Genomic DNA, 21,526 nt, shown 5'->3' with positions numbered 1-21,526 from the left:
AAGTAAGTAAAATTAAATTATAAATAATAATAAAATTAAACCTAAAATAAAGACGTCGTCCGAAACTCCTACTTGTGGCATAGTGCGGTGGTACCACAAGCGCTGTGTTTTATCGTAGTTTGATATCCATATACTTATTATTTAATATATGGAATGATTTTCGTCTGTTGTTTTCAATATAAAATATAAATATGAAACGTGATGTGATTTGAGAAAGTTTCCGCCATAAAGTTTTCTCTCGGAGGAAAATACTCGAGTAACATAAAATGGAAGCTCATTATAATTTTAGTAAACATCAAAGTCTGATTTCCCTGCATTTTAACTCGCATCGATCGATGTCGAGTGAATGAGAAAACGAGCATTGTAAGCGGCAAGATTGCCGATGAGTGGCCGCCTAGCGAAGTGTTCATTTGTGAATGCCAGGCAGTATTGTAACTGCCACAATAGCGGTAGATCTCAAGCTTTTTACAAGCTTTTGTTCGAGTTACCAATCATTTTATCGAAGTTTCAATTGTCCTGCTATTTTATTATCATTCATCATCAACCCATTATTGTCCCGCTGCTGGGCACGAGTCTCCTCTCAGAATAAGAAGGAGTAGGCCATAGTCCACCGCGCTGGCCAAGTGCATTGGTAGACTTCACATAGGTACCTTTGAATACTTTGTTTTTATTTTCATTATCATTATGTAGGGTATGTTATATTTAGGTCATAAAGATTCCTTCAAGTTAGACTCAATTATAATGATTCAAATGCATCATTCATTTGAAAATTTCAAAAATTTAAGTTTTGAATTGGTATAAATTTATACCAACGGGATAACTCATCGGAATTCCGCACAAGTGGAAAAGACCTCGATCATGCTACATCACGTTGCTACAATGTTGATCGGTAGCCAATCAGGAACTATTAATGCAAAGCAAAAAGAGATAAAGTAGATCAATATTTGCTTTTATTTTTCTATGTAGTTAAGCTTGAGTTTCGCCCTTCATCTAGTTTCGCCTAGCTAGCATGACATTCCACTGTCCTACTTTTAGGAGTGGTCACGGAGTCGACGTATCTAACTCATTATAATCTACCACCACATCTAAGTTAATTTAATTCGCGTAGATTGTCATATACAGAATAAACGCACGTAAAAGTTTCTGGTTTGGAAAAACGGTAAAACAGACAACTAAATGATTTTACAACTGTGATTGTGGGTCTTACTGGTGGGTTCTCTTTTGTATTTGTCAGTGAGTAAAGTCTGCTACAAACAAAACAAATTATGTGCTATGTCTAACTAAATTTAAAAATCCGTAGTGTAAATTATATGTATCCTAAACAATTTTATCCAAATTTGAGTAACTTTGACATATTAGAAAGAGAAAGAAGAAGGAAAGAAAATAATTTATTCGGCAAAAAATATACAATAAAACACAGATAGAAATATTAAAGATATTAAAGTTTCCTGCCTGGGATTCGAACCTCGGACCTCCGATTGGGAGGCTGAGTCCCAACTACTAGACTATCTATGTATGAATATGCCAATGGCACAAATATCATTATTCGTGGTACACAAGTAGATGCTGCTACAAATTGTAAACGGCAATATATTTAACGTATTCAAATATGCAAAATGGAGACAATGTTGACTTTACCAGATAAATATCGATCGAACGTGTCGGTGTCGGCCGGCGTCGCCTCACTCATTAACTAGACCGGATTAAATTAGCGAGGGGTACCGTACGTGTTCGATGTGGATATTCTAACTAGGGATGGAGATTGTTTCCGAAAAAGATCGATTCTTGAATCGATTCGAATCGAAGTGTAATAAACCGATTCAAAAAAATCGAGGCCCAAAGAATTGATTCTCCAAGAACCGATTTTCGATTTTTTCAGCTGACAAACGCGAAGATAGCGAAAAAACAATGTCATCAGAACCAAACAGGCACTGAAATACTTATCCGTCAGCAAAAAATGTCTATAACATATTAAACCAACCTCGGATAGATCGACATTCGATTCTCTAGGATCAAAGATCGATTCACTGATTCGATCCATTACTGGAAATCGATTAAAATAATCCATTTTTTGGTCCAAAAGATTGATTCTTCGATTAATTTCTATCGCCATCCCTAATTCTAACCTTTCCCGAACGGATCATCCATTAAGCTGGTTACGGGAAATGACGTCATTCGTTTTCATCAACTTTCAATCTCTCGTTCTATCTACTGATCTGTTTAGGTGCAGCAAAAGTTGACGAATCTGTTCATTCGGTTAAAAGTAATTTAATCCCAAGTTTGTTGAGTAGCTACTTAAAGTAGTTAATCGCTTTTCACAAGCTTTTTTATATGTATGTTCAAATATACTTTAGGTATACGAGTTTTTATATATCTAGTATATATTTTTTTCTTCATATATAATTAAAATAAAAGTTAATATAAATAATATTAAAGTAAATTATAAGACGGCTTAATTGCCCTTCTTTGCAGCTAAGTTCCATGCTTATTTGCATAATACAAAAACAAAAAAATACTTCCCCTCTTTTTAGAATGTTGTCTGTTTCTCATTTGTCTCGCTTATGAAAACATAAGTTTTTTTAATTTTTCGTGAAGATAATGTGAAAAGTAGACGAAAAAAATAAACATATTTAATTGTTAAACTTAAGGAACGACTACCATACTTATTTCTATTTATTATATTTTAACGGGTTAGTATAGAAATGATCATCGCTGGTCACTCCTTCTTTATGTTAGGAGATTCGTTCTTAGTAGTGGGCAAAGGCGTTCCAGCTTAGTCATCAGGGGTAGCGGCGCATTGGCCGACTTCTGGTAGGAATATCTAATCCTATCTAGGGTATGATTATAGATGTCCATGGGCGGTAGTATCTACTTACCGGCGGTAGACTGCATGTCTGCTACTCCTATATTATAAAAAAAAATATCCTACTTAAAATCGTTTAGTTAGTTAGACTGTTCTACTAACATGTCGGCCAGTTTCGCCTCTCATTAACTAGGCCGGATTAAATTAGAGAGGTGAGTACCGCTCATCCGTAGTAACATTATTAATCTAACCTTTTTTCCGACCTGCAGATAAATCTGTTAAGTAGGAGGTTTAGGGGAATGATTAAAGCAGTCTCTTTTGATATTTCGTTATTAATTTACCTACTTAGCTCATTTATCTTCTAATCTGTCCGCGGTCCGAATCCCACCTCGGAAATAGGTGAACGAAAACAATTTAATAATTGATTAATAGGAAAGAAAGCACATTGAAGAAACCAAGAGTCCACAAGGGTACAAGAAAACCCAAGATTAACCTTGTGTGAGACATAAACTTTTTTTGGAAAATTCAAATATGTGCATTTTATTTCGAAAACTTAATTCAATGCGAAGCAGCGTTATAATGTATAATACTCGGTGCAATAATCGTAGTTATAGAACAAGTTGATATTATTTTAATATAAGAAACAAGAATAGGTATTGTCAAAAATGCTGGCTTCACTCTGATTACAGACCGGATATTGTGGTGGAAGGGATTTCCCTGCGGTAATCGCATCGTCCTCTGTAGACCCTTTTCTGTCATGCTACAGATACTCCATTAACAAGATAAAGAAACATCTTTATCTGTAAAAAGTCAAATGGGACGGGTAATTTTGGTATTTACTGGTTTACGTTTTGATAAGAAATGCGTGATGATTAAAAATAATTACAATTTTTTTACATGAATAATGATTTGTTTATCTCATTTATAAAGTCTTTTAAGTCCTCACGATTTTAAAATATTACTAAGGATCAAAGATATATTTAATTATACTATTCTATACGATTAATTACTTTTAAAATATAATTAATCCACCATACTTAATATTTGCAAAAGATATAATGGAGGCGAACCTATTTCCGTCCTTTAGTTAATATTATTATCCTTTTTGGAACTTTGGACCCTTTTTGTACAGAACCACTAATACTGCATTAGTAGGGTAAGCGTAATTTGTTTGAATAAACCTTCCGACCTTATGTCGGGGGTAAAATAATAATGTTTGTTGCCCTAACTTATTTCGTAATGATCGCTTTTGACGTCGGAACTACGTACAGCCAAATACATAAATTGTTAAATGTTTTTATGAATGTATTTTTTTTAAACTGGGTAGCTTAAAAAAAAATACATAAAGCACAAAGCTTAATAAGTCTACAACGTGTAACTTTATTATACTAACAATATTCAGATGGGAAATAAGTTGCATGTAACTTGTATCAGGCGTTGCATATAACTCGTAACATGCAATTTTTTATTCGTTAATCTTTTGAAATTATTTTTAATCCGGTTTTATTTAAAAACTCATACGAACATTTTTCTGTTTTAGACTTTAAAGGGTATTGGTATTTAATGGCATAACATATAATAAAAGCCCTCTATGAAGTAAGAGAGCCTATCAAAAATTGCGCTCGGACTCCCTTACGGCAGCCGGGCGCGGGTTGTTATAATAACAATGGGTGTCAGCATCAGTGCCCTCACTTTACGATCACTGTGCACTATGCTCCCCAAGACAAGGAAGTTACTGTATGGCGTTGCGGGCTCTATATGTAAAATCTACAACGACCAAACGTTAGCGCGATTCAGGGAACTGGTGGCGCCATCTTTTGGTGGCGCTGGGAAACTTGTGTTAGGGTTGCTATTTTTTTTTGCGCTTTGTTACTTTCGTTTACTTTCGTGAATACATTTTGTTACACTTTTGGTGAATACATGTAGATTCGTAATTGAAGCCTAAGCTCCTTATGGGTAAAAGATACATTTTTGACAGGAGAATTTCTATGCATTTACTTTTGTTTTAACATCTACCTACATAACCTCCACATTATCTACAGATTATTAATCGTCTGAATTTTCGTACGATTGAATTATTCAAATTTTAGATTTATCATTTTTTTTAATTCCAGCGTCGGTCTCAGCCCGGAGTGCGTCGATGTGCGCCCGAACCGGTGGTGTGTGCCACACCGTCTCCCCGGCCTCGATGTCGCATCCGAACCAATCCGTGGTTGGGCGCCACATCTCCAAGTGCCCGACGGAAACCACCTCAAGTTATACAACAACAGTCTCTGCAGTGTCCACAGCAACCAGTGCTACACCACGCGCCGTATTCCTTAGACTCTTACTCTTTTGTATATGGATCCAGGTAAGAGACAAGATAGAGGCATGGTACATAATAGAGTTTTGAAACTTTAATAACTTATGTTACTCCTTTTTACAAACGATGTGATACCACTATAGAAATAACGTGCATTATATTTCCTTTTGTATCACACACAATTATTATTTAGCACATAATCTCAGGTGCACTCTTGAATTTATAAAGTAATTAAAATTTCCTCTTAAACCTCCCTTTATGACCTTTATATCCTTTTTTCTTCATTGTGGTATACTGTCAAAAAATTAAAGGCATGTAAAATACAAAGGGGTAGAAATGGCCAAATGCGATACGAACTCGTTCGGTTCCGTACCACCAAAAATTGTAATTATTTTTTTATTCTTAGAATTTGTTATCATAGTAGGTAGTAGTAGTAGAAGTAAACACATTGTGAAAATTTGAACAGTCGGTTCCATACATAAAGCAAAAATCGCTGAAAAATAGTGGTTTCTTGTATGGCGATCTCCATTTATTTAATATTTTTTTGTAGTAGTAGTAGTAGTAGTAGGGTTTCGTTTTTACGCTGTGGGTACGGAACCCAAAAAGATACTGCGCTGCAACACAACTCATTAAAATCGTGATCATCGATATGCATCTTTAGGTTTACAATTTATTGCATAAAAACAGAACATTCGTAAAAGTAATAATGAATGATTAATGACAAAATCGACGAACACTGTTCAAACACCTATACGAAGGTAATAGACCTATAGCTTAGTAACAACGTAATTCAATTAAATGCCGTAATACCGATACTTACAACTTTAAGCAGCTTATTCAACCTTGTTCTAAATACTTTATTGTTCTTATCAAGGTAATATATTTAGGAAAACTCGTACTTTTCCTAAATTTGTTCTAAATGTTTTCTAATAACGCTATGATGAGTATCAGCATTTTTAAATGAAGTAAACTTTTATTAACGTCGTATTATATTTAAGTACTTAACTTGTGTTTAAATATTTTAATTAATTAAATTTTCTGCGCTTATACTTTTTACATTGTTTATAAAATTATCATTTCTTATCCTGTGCATTCATGTTCTACTGTTTACGACTCCCTTGGGAGGCGACCCCTCTTTTGTGAAACAATATCTTAAATTAAGTAATCATACTTAGAAGATGTTAAAAGTGAAATGTGTATAATATATGTATAAATTTGGATGTTGGTTTGTATTAAGTATATGAATATATAAACTCCAATGTCGTTTGTAATTTGCTACTTACATTAAAATATATTTTACAATTAATATTTTGCACACGTCATTTTTATCCAAAAGTCAGCTAGTGAAGGAAGGAAGTTAGTGTTTTATAAGTATTATCTTAATATTTCAGGTCACCTCATCTCTCACCGCATCTATCACCTGAGCCTCACTTGTCACCATATTACCGAGGTGGAGCATCCAGCGACGAAGAATGTCGGGGCATGAGGACACGAGGACGAGAGACGGCGATATTGTCTGATGCTGACGTGGATTCGGACGGTGACACGGGGCTTGACGGCGGTGACGAAGATGAGCCTGATAGCACCGCGTCTCCTGGTAGACGGAGAGCAAGACGGCGAAGACCTCCAAGACGACCTCCACGTTCGGCTGGTAATTATTATTTTTTTTTAAACGAGTTCAAAAAAGGAGGAGGTTTCTCAATTCGACCGTAGGTATATATGTTTCTTCTTTTTTATGTTTGTTCGGGGATAACTTCGTCGTTTATGAACCGATTTTGAAAAATATTTCTGAAGTCGGCGCTCATATTGAACACGCTGTTTATGCCGTTATCCAACGAAATATATTGAGCGCTTACTTCAGAAATATGTCCTGAACTAACATTTATTTCAATTATTTTTTACTTTCTAGTGACATAGAAGTCAGTTGTATTTTTTGTTATTTTTTTTTTGTTTAAGGGTATTAGAAATTGTCATCTTGTAATTACGGTAAAACCACCAGTTTTGACGATCTAAGTTAAATGGTATGGTAACTATGGTACAGCTCCTGATTTTTTTTTTTAAGAATTATCTTTAATAAAGAAAAGAAAATTCTGAACTTTTATACTAACTATTTTATTTGTCACGCTGGCCATTGATCTGTATTACATGCTACTAAAGCTATATTAACCGTTGCCCATAAATAACTGTCATTCAGTCTTTACATATGATTAGATTACATATTCAACGGTGAATGAACTTATGTTATCCAACAATTTCTGTTGTTTTACTTGTTTCATACAATTCCAGGAGCTACACCACCTCGCGCAAGACGTCGATGCCACGCACCCTCCGCTCCACCAGTTCGAGAGAGAGATCCATTGCTAGAAGCTGATAGGGAAGCTGAAAGGAAATACAGGGAGCTGATCCGAGAAGCCGAGAAGTTGCTAGTGACTGTCTCAAGAGCGCCTATCGAGCCTCCTCATAATCCCAGAGTGAGGGAGCTCAGGGCTACAGAGGTAATAATTGTTAGTTACTTTTTAATATTATTTTTTTTTTCATATAGTAATAATAAATATTTATCAGTTCATAATGCCAAACTCGAAACTGTGACAAATCCAAAAGTACCTACTTCTTTCGTATGAAATTACCATGCAAGAGATTTTTTATAATTATGTAGACCTACGTAAGATTATTTTAGCACATATTTAAATTTGTTTTATTCACTTGAGATATTCATTTACGTTACCTTTCCTTTGAAGTTTAGATTTTTTTGTAGCAAGCATGAACACATGGAGCATGGAGATTTGAAAATTATAGAACCAAGTCGCATGAACTACTTAGGTATTGTTTTCTTTAATGCAAACAATCAAAATATGATTAATACTACAATGATAACTGACCCAAAAATCAGTACAATATGTGGATTATTGATGATTACGCATGCTGTCGGTTTCAAGGTGGAAGCTCCCCGGCGGAGTCCCGAGCGAACGCATATCACAAACTTTATGCGGGCGAACTCCCCCGACCCACCCCGCCGGCTCTCTCCTGTCGCCCGACGTTCCCCTCTCGCAAACCCCCCTCCCCCCACTTCCACACAGTTCCACCCCCCTTCGCCGACCGACAGGCCGCACTCGGAGCCGCCGAAACGGAAGGCGTATGCTCGGGATGAGGTCAGTGTCCACTTCTTCTATTTTGATAGGGCCATTTCTGCCCTGCAACCAAACTACACTTTGGAACTTGTAAGTGCCTTTTAATGTGTTCTTCTAGATTTATTAAATTTCTTCTTATGTTTAGTGAGTACCTAGGTACAATATAGAATTAGGAGTCTTACGACATGCCGTTGCGTTTTTAGCGGAGCACGTGTGTGACTATGATTTTTAGTAGTAAATATTCGTAATTTAATTCAGGTAAGATCCTAGTCTAGCTATAAGTTGGCTGTGGATCATCAAGTTGTTTGTTTTTTGAAAGTTAGCTATGAAATATTGAATAAATAGGCTTACTATTATAGTCTAATTTGTTACACTAACAATTATGGTCTGAAGGGTACCATAATAATGAAACAATGTATTTGTGTTAAGGATTAGCAGCTTATCTGTATTCGTCTGTAGGTAATACTTCAATACCTTATGTATTATTCAATTACTCCGGTCATTGGCCACGAGCTGTAATGATAATTCAATATTACACAAAGACGGTATATGAATAACTGTCATATCATTAGTACGTGCTAATTCGTCCATTCCTTACTAATCCGCGGATAATGTGATTACAGGTGTTGCAGACACTGGAGGGATTGCGCAAGAGTCTGCAGCAGCAGTCAGCGCTGCTGGCCGTGCAGCGTACGCGGCTGGATTCGCTATAACCTCCTCCATTCCTTGCCAAACTGAAGTAGTTCCCCTTTTGGTTTACATATCCTCGTAGTTAAAGGCTACTGTACTTCCATCTGGATATTTGACTTATTTTTTATTTAAATATTTGATACTTACTCTTAGGCGAATCAAGCGCGTAGGCGTAAGGATAATAAGACGTATGGTCGAAATGTGTTTATAATTGCGTTGAAAATACTTGCAAAAGTGTAAATTTTAATTAGGAGATTTTAAAAAATAATGTTGATATTATTTTGTTTCTTTAATTCATTATACTCGTAGATAGTAGTTAGTATGATATTAATGTTATGTTCTCTTGACATAGTTACATAATACATATTTTATAATCTAGATAAGAATTATAATTATGTAAGTTGATGCGACACTAGTCAAAATTCTCAATGAAAAACCTTGCATCGTATAAAGTGATTGTAGGTAGAATCATCTTACTTAATCCTTTGTTATTAACCATCAATTGGTTTATTTATTCTTATTCTTCTTCTTTATTCAGATCGGAAGTACGAAAAGCCGGTAGTTCTTCCATATTTCCTCTACAAATCCCTCCAATGTTCTAGTCTAGTGGTCATTAGTTAAGGTAGTGTAGTGTCTTGTTATCGTTTCTAGGCGAGGCCACTGTATTACTCCAATAATACTCGTAGCGTCATTTTATTAGTAGTGTAGTGGATCGGCTGTTGGTATCTGCAAAGTTCAAGACCAATGTTAACTAAATATAACAATTTTCGCTTTACGCTTATTGTTAAATTGTGAGTTCAATCAAAGTCATGGCCGTGAGCGAAGAGTTGTCTTTATTTATTAAACGACTTGTTTTGTTAAATAACATTGCAATTTGCATTAATATTCTCGCGACATGCTCCATGCTCAATAGTATTTGTATTCGATAGTATTAAAAATGTAAGTTTTGTACGAAAACTTAGAAATTACATTCAAGGGTTGCAAAACATCTGCGTCCTCAGATAGTTCAGTCCTATTTATTGTGATATCATTATGATTAATGATATAGTTACCTACTGAATTACCTATATTAGAGTGACATTCTTAGTGCTTCCATATTCTTCCATCTCTTTGTGTCAAACGGTAATTATTTCTGTCATTCAAGTGACATTCCAAATTAATTATTCCGACTGCTACACCAACAGCCAGACAAACAGGTTAGATGTTCTGAATAGCACATGTACTCGAGTAGCGCCGTAGTATTAGCACTAGCGAACGGTCTCTGAGGAGCGAACCGAAGCCACATTACGGCGTACTAAGACTGCGTTATAATAATTATACACAATGTTTACTCGTTATATCTTTGTGTTCGATTTATGTTTGGGTTGTTTGTTAAATGTTTTGAATGGCTTATAATCGATTACTTTTAAAAGTACTTGTGTATTTTTTACCAATGGTAATCTGTCCCTGACCTCGTGAGATTTACGCAAAATTTATACCTAATACTTCCACCGTATTTAAATGCCCTTTTATATGACAAATAAAAAAATAATGTAGTATTAGCATATATTACCATATAATGTGTATTGTGAGTTTACCTACAAAAATGTTATGTATTAAATTACCTTTGTACCTATTTAAAATATTTCAAGGATCGATCAATGATCACGACGCGCGCTACCTTTATTATTATTTAGTAAAAAATATACTCGTATATGCTTACTAGCTACTCAATTATGGAAACACCTTTCCAAATGATGGATCATCGAGATATTAATTACGTTAAAAAATTAATACTAATGTTTAAAATTAATTCTGAAACTCAAACATAAATCGAACGACAATGGCGCCCAGTATTGGAAGCCCATATTTTGTTAGTGCAATTTTGGAGGTACACATGCAATGTATGCGACATAACCTCCAGCTATATGTAAATATTTATCCATTTACTTGTTTATTATAAGTATAAATAAGATTTATACGTTTAGTTGAATTTTCATTAAAATATTACAATGTGTTAACTAGTTTCATTGCCATCTGTCAGTCAACCCAAAAACAAATTATTTATAAAATGGTTCATAGATGGCGCGGAAATTTATTTGAGTTACGTTCGCTAGATGGCGTTACAAGCTTCAAGATCTATAGATCTTTTTGTTAAAAGAATGTTCCAGATTAATTGCTATACGAATATCGTTAATCTTATTTTATTGAAATGCATAAAAATAATGCTATCGTTATCGCTAATGCATCGTATCCGTTGATAAAGACGCATACATAACTTGATATTGTTACTATGCAACACTACATTATATTGTTAAAATTTACACTCGTAATTTCTTTCAAGTTTTATTAGCTCAACATAAAATATTGAGTTCTTATAAGATGCATATATGCATGTATGGTAAATTCACTTTAGTTTAATTTGTAATTCTATGAGCTATGAACAATTACAGCGAGATAAAGTTACTTGTTACAAGATAACAGCGCACATACATTTAAAATTAATATAAGCACTTAACTTGACTGAATAATTCACATAATATAAATTTTAAATTTCTGTGAAACTATATTTTTTAAATATAATGTAGACAAAAAATAATAATTTTGGAGGTGCTGGGATTTGAACCCAGGACTTTCAGCATGCGAAGCAGACACTCTACCACTGAGTTACACCCCCGATATTGCTTCACATCGAAAATAGCGGCTATTTCCTAATTGTGTGACGTGTACTCTATCTGATGTATATGGCATGCTCTAGAATATTTCTCTACGCTCATATAATATGCAGAATTATATTCGTGATTTCGACGTCGACATAGAAGTTTAGGCGATAAAATATAATTTAAGATGTAAACAAAATCTGTTATCTTAAATATAAGTTTTGTTATCTTAAATATAAGATAACAGATTTTTCAGTGAATGTTAGTATTATACATACACACCTGGCAACATTATTTTTATTTTTGGTCCCACTATTGAACACGGGTTCGTTTTATAACGCATAGTATAATTATACGATACATTAATACATATTATAAACGGCTTAAGATTAATATTTCCTAACTTAACTAATATAATTTAAGGATATGGTACAAAAGAGCGACTAATGTGCCAAAAAGCTTAGTTGGACATTATGTACTGATTAAAGATATCAATTGGGTTTTTTGATATGCAAATAGACCTAAACCACAACTTGCTTTTACCAAACCAAAACTTAACTTTGTTGTTTGTTGACTTTGTTCAACAAACAACAAAGTTAAGTTTTAAATCTTACAATCCGCCAAATAATTCTTCTGTTGAATAACATAACTCAAACATTATGATGCCGATAAATTAAATAAAAATTAAGTTATTTTAACTTTAATGTATTAATCATCCTACATAGTCTACATACACATGTGCGTATGCGCATACTCGTTTCTCGTTTCTAATGAAACAAGTACTTATTAGTATTTCCATGCTATTTATGCATGCACCGAGTGCGTGCATGCCACCTGTCTTGACACGGCGCGTGATTATAAAATTAAATGTGTACTTATAAACAAAGACGATGTAAGGGACGCGTGCTATCGTTTCTTTGTACTAAGTAGAGCAGGGCTGTTATAAGATAAGTATGCTTGGTGCAACCCTGTCAATTCTATACTCCTTTATGAGAATATACTTTTAAATGTTATAGCGTTATATATATATAGAAACAATAGATTATAAAGGTAGGAACCATTGTCACAGCTTTTGCTTAACAACATACCTATGTATGTTCAATTTAAAAACAGATTTAGTTAATATGGTATGATATTTTGAATTCTTAAAAATGTTGTTACAATGTTAGGGTTTTAACCTGTTTCAATTGTTGGCATTACGACATCCATGTTACATTTGGAGGCGTGTAATGTCTATGACCTACAGTAATAAACACTAAAATTCTCATATAAGTCTCATGAATGATATGCATTGTTTCATAATCTTATATCATGTACACCTCTACATATGACATACTCGTATTTATCTCAAATGACGTAACACTGGCATTCATCTCGATGATAAAAGCGTATGTATGCTTAGCTAACATAATGAACAAAACAGAAATTTCATTTTTAAATGTAATTTTACAGGCAACGTGTATGCCGCCACCTAATAAATCTTTAAGCTTACGTTTTTGATAATATTTTTATATCTACGTACTAACTAAGTATTATCCTAGCTCCTAAGAAGTATTATGATTAAAACTGAACTAGTACTTGCTATTGCGAAGATGATGATACAAAATCATTGCAAGAAAACTCACACGAATGAAAGTGATCCATAAATCTTAAATATCTATGAGACATTAAAGGTACATAATTATGTGTCCCAGAGCTCTACGCTTTATTCCTTACGATGGCGGTGTTAAGCTGTGTTTTAATTAGAAGGGTCTAATGAAGAATAAGGCAAAGGTCCCTCCTATTGTTTTTTTTCAAAACAAATCCTCGTAAATTTTCTCAAATCGCATCAATTTTTGTGGTTTTCGGAAACTAGATTAATAATACTAATAACGATATTAATATCGTTGTATATTTACAACGAGTCCTCTAGATTTGCGAAAAGAAATAATGGTATCAGAAAACGTAGCGAGATGGTATACATTTATTTCATCAGCATTAAAATAGCAATCCCATATTAAATACCCGGCAGTTTATACATAAATATGGAAAATACCAATGTTATAACGGTAATCAAAACACTATAATATAAATATGTACCAACTATGAGTATTAAATATTTAAATAACCCACTAACTTTACCTAACCCGAGCAGGAATTTAAATAAAAACAGTAAAATTGTATAATGAAATACGTTTTGCGGGTAAAATTGATATTCAAGCGGAAATATTTATGTAGAATAATGTACCATTGACGTAGGCAGTAAGGAAATTTTTATATTATTGATTACGACTTAACGATCTTACGAGTTTATATTTAAAGTTTTATCGATTAAGGAAGATCCTGGTGTTCATAGTACAATTTACAACAAAGTGTGTTATGTTTAAAGTTTTACGCACAGAAGAAGTTGTAAATATGTTAAATTTAACAAAGTAGGAAAATACTCTGCTTGAAATTTATAGCCCGTTAAAGTTTGACGCAGAGGATTGCTTTGGTATGTCCAATTAATTATATTTTCGTAGCATCTATATCTTTCGTAGCATCATGAATTATATTTACTAGTACTTATCTAAAAATATACGGATTGTGAAAATGGTTCGTAAAAGTAACTTGATGTAAAACAAAAAATTGGATATTACAAATTAAGACACAAAGAGTATAGTAACCTATTGGTAAGACATGTCAATTACACTTTTAATGAATCTTGCAACCACAAATTCCATATTAAAAATATTTACTTATTATTATTTCGACGAAAATGATTTTGACTTTTTTGTAGCCAATATAATTATGTGGAATACCTATAAAGTTACTAAAGTTAATATTATCAAAATTGTGTAATAATTTATAATGGATACGGTTGACTTAATGTAGATTTTGCTTTTGTGTGGTAATTTCTTAAGAATTACCACTTTAATCTAACCAGTTAGCCCAATTGCATTAGAAAGTGGCTTCGGGAATTCAATTAATATCCAAAGTGGGTACTGGTCCAATTTTTGCCTATTGAACGATAATCCGAACCTTTGCCCCGGGCTATTGTTATGTTAATACAATTTGTTTTGAAACATATCGGAGCTGACAGCAATGGAATTTGTACCCATTCAGTACTTGTATCATCAATATGCGGAAACAGGTCGAATGTTAACGAGTTTATGTTATGTAATAATTCTGGTATAGATATATTTGATTTCACAAAACAACATCTATAAATAGATTATATTGCCTCCATAGCAATTGATATTGTGATAACACATGTATAAATGTTTTTAAAATGTTATTCAACTATTACTTATTTAGGACGAAATATACCTAGTATTAGCTACTCGTGTGGGAATTTAGGTACAGTACCCTTACCATGAGTTTTTACGTTTTGACAAATATGACTGTTTTGGTATTTGTTTACGTATTTGCCCATACAATTTCCAGTAAGCGCCACTAGCGGATTGTATCAGAACTACAGTGTCAGTAACGTAACATTAAATGTCTAAATTAACAAAATGGCGCTTTTTGTTTCGTCTCTCTTTTTTGCGAACATGTGATGTACATATATAAAACGACTTGATAACTTACTTATTGTTACGTTTATTCAGTCGACTGAGGCAAACGGAACAGAATAATGGATTGAGTAAACGTAACGTAAAATTGTGGGATGTTTTAAAAACTCATGGTAAGGGTACAGATCCCTACTTGGCTTTACTCCAACTGAATCTTCTCTGAATTGAGATTTTTCATTGAGTCTTGTAGTATACCTAATCTTGAAGACTAGGTTTTTCTTCTTCCATACAGTCAATACTGTATACACGTTGCATTCCTAGTGATAAACGCTTGAATTTAGAGTTTCTACAATATCTATTTTTAACGCTCTCTATACTAGTAGCTAATAGTGTATCGTACTCGTAAGTCTATGTGGTTATGTGTGTCGTTGGAGATTGAACTCTGAACCTTCTGCGTGTTAGACTAAAGCCAGTTAACTTAAACTTACAAAATTCTTGGTACCGGTGGCTAAGCCAAGAGTCATTGACACGCGTTACAAATCGCTAAATCGCGGTGGGTTAATGCCACTACTAATACTTCATAGTATACCTATAAGCAACCGGGTGGAAATTGGAATAAACAGTGGTTGAACTCACTGTGATTTATGGGAATAGTTTTTTTGTGGGCATGCATGTAATCGTTTTTAAAGACGTCTTTATGGTTTTAAGAATGGATACTAAAGCAACTTGTGAGAAATATCACATGATATTCCAAGCACGTTAACTTTTACTTACGTACATTACATATGTTTGAATATTTTATCGATACTTATACTTTATTCTATTCCTTGATTACTTTGGTTTGCGAAACACGAGTATGCATAAACTTATGTAAGATTACTATATTTATTATTATATGTATTATATTTATTAAATATTTTGTTTATTATACAAAGTGTTAATGACACGTGCAGTTTCAAAAATAAACTTATGGTTTCATTATGAAGTTGTCAATCTTCGGGTCAAAGTGAGATTAGCTGCTTTGAAAAAGTTGTCAAGTCAATCAGACAGGCAAAAAGTTGCAACGAATTTTAGAGTTGGCATAGATTTAATAAGCATACAAAAAGTAAAGAGTTCATTTAAAAATCTCTGACAATTTTATGTACATTTTTGTCTATATTACGTAAAACAATTTCCGATATAATTATAAGTTTTATTTTATTTTCGCAAAAATGCAAAAAGAAACACGATAAACACTAAAGATAGGTGATCATAGTAAAAGATAATATCTTACGACTTTTATCATTGAAAGATGGAAAATGAATCTGATATGATGACTTCCAAGAAATTGATGTGTCAAGTTTACTACATCAACTTACGTGATATTATCCCACCCACGATCGTGATTCATTTACGTTATTAATAATCAATCAATCCATGTTTTGTCAATCACAGATTGAATTTTAACAATTACTGCCTACTAAAAATGTTAATCTTTAGTAGGCTAATCATTGAGTAAATTGACGAACTATTAATTATTAACACAGACTTAGTACCTATTAGTTGTCATTATTTCAATCATTTTTATCTAATTAAATATAGTACTAAAAATCTAGACGTAAGTTGGAAATTGTAAATGGGAAAGTATTTTTTGGCTAAATAACAATAAAAAACCAAAGTACTTAAATACTTAAGTTGGGCTACTAAAATATAGGGAAAATAGAGGTTTCTAATTCTCCACAGGTTTTTCTTACGAGTAAATATTACGTCAGTAAATTACAAAACAACGTAATATTGACGCAATACAATTAACTTGCAATTATTGTCACCGGCGTTGTATAAGGAAATCATTTTCTCAATGGATCACTGTAATGCGTTACTAATACGTATGTTTGTTTACATAATTATTGTTATAACACCTACTGGTGAACTTGGAATAATTTGCATAGGATATTACCGCTGAGTAATAATTAACATAGAGTGCGTGTACGCTGCCAATACCTTGGTACCTGAGAATTGAAGTTAAATGCGCAGTTACGTTACTTATATCTGTTCAAAGCTTAGTTCTGTACTCTTAGTATGAGTTTTTACGTTTTTACAAAAATGACTGTTTTTGTTTTGTTTACATTTCCAAATCCTAAACATTTCCAATCAGTCCTGATATAGTCCGCTAGGGGCGCTGATTGGAAATGTATGGGCAAATACGTAAACAAATACGGTACTGATACCTAATATACTTTTTACGTTTACAGTTTGCATAGGTTCAGGTAGTTTTGCCGGTCCTGGGGGCTAAGATCGTCACTTTGTATGTAAGTTGTCCGAAATCATAGGTGGTAGTCCTCTCTGGTTATTAGAACCCTCTGTGGTTTGACTCCGGCGGGACCACCGCCATACCTATTCCTGCCTAATAACAGCAATGTTAAGCATTGCTGTGTTTTGGTCTGAAGGGTGTGCTAAGGCAGATAATTTTTATCGTGTCATTCCAACTTAGTCATCAGTAGCGGTGCATTTTTGGCCGACCTTAGGTAGAAAACCTAATCTTATGTGGGGTTGATTACAGTTTTCGCCCTGGTAGATCGCGTGGTAGATCCGCGTATAGCTGTCCCTGTAGTTTCAGGACCAGAATAGGGCTACGGTATCCCCTGCTTGTCGTAAGAGGCTAACCAACTAACTAAGAGTCGTAAGAGACTAAAAGGGGGCTTCCGGGGTTGTGGTTGGCAAGAGTGGGAGCTCGAACCGCCCAACCAGCGGCCCCGGGAAGGACGGCGGTATGTGTGGTCGCATACCGTGGTACGCACTAGACGGTGTGGCGAGCACCACGCTCACCTGGGCGGAGCCCGACGGGGCAACGCGCTAAGAGGGCTCCGGTTGCGTTCCTTTGGAGATCTCTACGCAGCGCCGAGGACGGCCACAGGGAGGGTTTTATTGCGGTAAGAATCCCACATAACCCTACGTCGCTCCCACGACACCGGGTACCTTTTGAAGTTTTCCCCCTCGTTAACAAAAATAAAAAAGATCCGCGCATAGCTACGGTGTTCTAACCTTTGCCTACTGTTCATAGCCGAGTAAGTTCTCCCCATACTTTATAGTTCCTCTGAGAATAATACACTCCTTTAAAACTGGAACTTATGAGATACATATAGGTACGTATTCTTGTTATTTCCTCAAATTAATATAATTTCATTCAGGTTATTACTCATTCATTTATAAGGTTTCTGGCTCATGGTTACGCCAGTATCTTGTGTGAAGTAACATCCTTGGTAATTTTGCATTTTTAATATTCCTTTCTTTATATGAAAAATATTATAATTTTAATGTATACTTATTTAATGACGTATACAATAAATACAATTGGTGGAATTTTAAAATAAATTCCACCTGTTTGTGTTCGTTACGCGTTTTATTAATCGGTATTTGTTGAATAGTTTTTATTGATGGGCATCTAAGGAGAGACAGTAGGTTATGTATGATTCTTATTGCAATCAATCCTCCGGTGTCGTCGGTGTTTCCTACGGAAGCTCCTGATTCCTTTTACCCAGCGCATATCCGGGCGAGATTTAATATTGTCTCGCACCTGAGCATATTGCATAGCACGATGGTATGCTTCACACCAATCAATCAATGTCGATCATGAGTTCCGATCGACTGATTTGTCCCTATACCTGGTATTCGTACCTCGGACCCTACAATTGAGACAGACTACATAAAATACATACTACACATCAAAGCTTATGACTATCTAAATGATAATTAGTTATGTTTTACTTCTGGTTTATTATAGTTTTACACCGCAGTTGTAAATTGTTTGATCTGGCACACCTTTATAGTATCATCTTTAAAACATTTCAGATAACACTAGCCTAATCTACACAAACATATGCAAACATAATATTTTTCCTAATAAGTACTTATAAAAATTAGGGATACTTGGGAAACATTTCAACAATATCTGTAACCGCTATAGTATAATTAATTAAGGCGTACTATTAAAGAAGCATTGGTAATAATTCTAGTCCAGCAAAACCCACTGTTTTCAACGCTAAAAAACGATAATACTGAAAATATTTATAGAATTTGATTCAATGTTTGTCTTCTAGTATTTACTAACATCTAACTAGGTTAGTTAAACTGACGTAGGTTTGCCTGTAGGGTTATCCCATGTGGTCAAACAATGAAAACAAGAAACACTCAACTAATTACGTCAACATCTTCAGATTTAATTGTATTACTATTTTATATGTTACGCATTTGGAAAATCCAATTACTGAACAAAACATGTCATTAAATGTGGGTACCTATTAGTTACAAAGCGTTTTTTACAAGCCTTTTTCTATTTGCTATTATAAAAACATCTCGAACGATTGACGTAAATTTAGGTAAATAAGCCGTAAAAAAGTAAGCAATACAGACAATTGGCAATACGTCAGAACGAATCAAAAGCTACGTCAATTTGAGTTAACAACTTAACACTACGGTGACCAGTGTTAACATTCATGTGATGGACTTCGTAAATATTTATCTTTCTGCTCATGTCATGAATATAACAAATGACAAAGAAAATGAAAAATCTTTAATCTTATTTTTTATTTTCCTTGAGATATGAATTAACTTAATTGCATGGGATTTGAAAATTAAAGCAACTTAATTTAGAATAAAAATAAAAATAGGTGTAAGTACATAGGTAGTCTTCACATTCACATACTTATGTATAAATTAATCAACATGATTATAAATTTCTTATTAAAAGTACTTAATACTTAATTACCAATCTTATCTATTTACTATGAATACCTAAGTATTGAAATAATTAATGTTATTTTCTAGCAGAAGTTTGGTACATGAGTGCATTTCTTGTGACCATGTTTACAATATATTTTGTTTTCGTCCCGGGAAACTTTGGCTGTTTGGTCTCCTTATTTACCAACTTCGACATCTTGGGTGATGTCATATTTTACGAAATCTACTAAATAATAGCAAAACATCTGTACATTTGTGCATCTTATTGAATAAACTATTACTTGCATAGCTATATTATGGATTTGACTGTAGTTTTGTCCCATTTTCTTGCCTATTAATGGTGAACTCAATTAAAATTTAGGATCGATGCCTTATTATTTTTTTATCTTGCAAATTACAACACAATTTATGTGTCTATTTGGTTACATTTATTTCCATACTTATTATTGGAGAAAGAATGGAAAGATGGTGGTTGGTTTTTCATATTATACTCATGTATACTTACCATATATTATATCGGTAAGGCAACTCTTATAACGAGTAGATACATTAGAAACTTGTTTTAATAACTAAGCGATTTTTCGGTCTCCAGATTAATAACAGTATAATGTAGTGTAGCGTTTTTCAAACCATTCGAAACGTATTAATTTCATAACAATTGAACATACGACCTAACACTTACTTCCATCGAGCCAATCTTTTGTGTGGTTGGTCAGTAGGTTTTTATTGAGCGTAACAGAAAGATTAGACTGTTACGCAATACTCTGTGCGACAACCAGACATCGTACGATCCGTCTAGAAGTTTCGACTGCACAAATTGAATGAGTTTAGTACAATTTGTTGTCAATTCACTGCCACTGTGAGAAGCTGTTGGCTAATAGGGATGTGGGATCTATTGTGTTCGGCGCTGAGTGGACAATATGGGTTGTCAGACGCTTTTAGAAGATTCTGTGAAATGAATAGAGGAAAAATGTCTAAATATTGAGTTTGCGCAGAGATTGACGAAACTGGTGATTTTGTGTGTCATTTCAAAATTATTGCAAAACGTTTGAAAAAAATACCGCAGAAACTAAGAGATCATATGTTTTATATTATACCTACTAGTGTAAAGTAACTCATTTCTAGAAAGACATTAGAACGGGAAAGTAATCATACGAAAAATATAAGTATAAAAATGATTAAAAAAAAAAGTGACTGTGTTTTTTGCCCTTTTTAATGGGTTTCGAAAGATGGAAAGTTTCTTATATACTTTTGGACAGAAAGCTTACTTATGGAAAAGATCAGAAGCTTTCTCCAGCGTTCATCTACGTGCTCCTATGCTAATGTCGAATTTTCTCAAAGTGGATATAAATTCACCGAAAAAGTTTAACAATTGCTATCAAATGAAAACAACCATTTCGGATGGCATAGCGTATTCTTTAAAGACTTATGGAAGCACACATTAAATATAATAATTTTATATTCCAATAACTAACTACTTAATAAAGACAAATTAATACACAGAGTAGAAGAGTCTAACATTTAAAATAATTAACAGTTGGTAAGTAGGTAGATACCATTAGCTAAAGCATAATGCTTTGCTAAACATGTGAGGACCACATGACGTAACATGTGTTAATTACTAGTATTGACGTGTAACATGAGGCATAAGGAATATGAGAGGGAGGAATAGCACACAAAAACATACTTAGATAATAAGTTCTCAAGTGCCTACTCCATTCGGCGCCAATATTATCGTCTAATACTTAAATTACTGATTAGTACCTAAGTACTAG

The 21,526-nt window shown here is 33.8% G+C and overlaps 1 protein-coding gene and 2 non-coding genes across 3 annotated transcripts in view; 1 reads left to right on the top strand and 2 right to left on the bottom strand.

Moving 5' to 3' along the window:
- Nucleotides 1-9,047, top strand: part of LOC140754635 (uncharacterized) — a 33,731-nt gene extending 24,684 nt beyond the window's left edge. Inside the window, exons 3-7 of the mRNA XM_073089645.1 lie at nucleotides 4,918-5,153; nucleotides 6,497-6,756; nucleotides 7,392-7,600; nucleotides 8,042-8,254; nucleotides 8,857-9,047. Of these exons, the coding sequence (XP_072945746.1) occupies nucleotides 4,918-5,153; nucleotides 6,497-6,756; nucleotides 7,392-7,600; nucleotides 8,042-8,254; nucleotides 8,857-8,946 (1,008 nt within the window). The 3' untranslated portion in view covers nucleotides 8,947-9,047. The remainder of the gene's footprint in view (nucleotides 1-4,917; nucleotides 5,154-6,496; nucleotides 6,757-7,391; nucleotides 7,601-8,041; nucleotides 8,255-8,856) is intronic.
- On the bottom strand, nucleotides 4,409-4,537 carry LOC140756598 (U4atac minor spliceosomal RNA). The gene has a single exon (XR_012103903.1). It is a non-coding gene; the product is annotated as a U4atac minor spliceosomal RNA (small nuclear RNA).
- A 2,460-nt stretch (nucleotides 9,048-11,507) lies between the features above and the next one.
- On the bottom strand, nucleotides 11,508-11,579 carry TRNAA-CGC (transfer RNA alanine (anticodon CGC)). The gene has a single exon. It is a non-coding gene; the product is annotated as a tRNA-Ala (tRNA).
- Between the last annotated feature and the right edge of the window lie 9,947 nt (nucleotides 11,580-21,526).

Source organism: Epargyreus clarus, unplaced genomic scaffold (assembly GCF_041222505.1).
Source record: "Epargyreus clarus isolate Ecla_fem2 unplaced genomic scaffold, WU_Ecla_fem_2.2 ptg000003l, whole genome shotgun sequence".
In the NCBI taxonomy this organism is placed as follows: Eukaryota; Metazoa; Arthropoda; class Insecta; order Lepidoptera; family Hesperiidae; genus Epargyreus; species Epargyreus clarus.
Note: the sequence above shows the minus strand (reverse complement) of the source record. Positions and strands in the feature narration are given on the sequence as shown.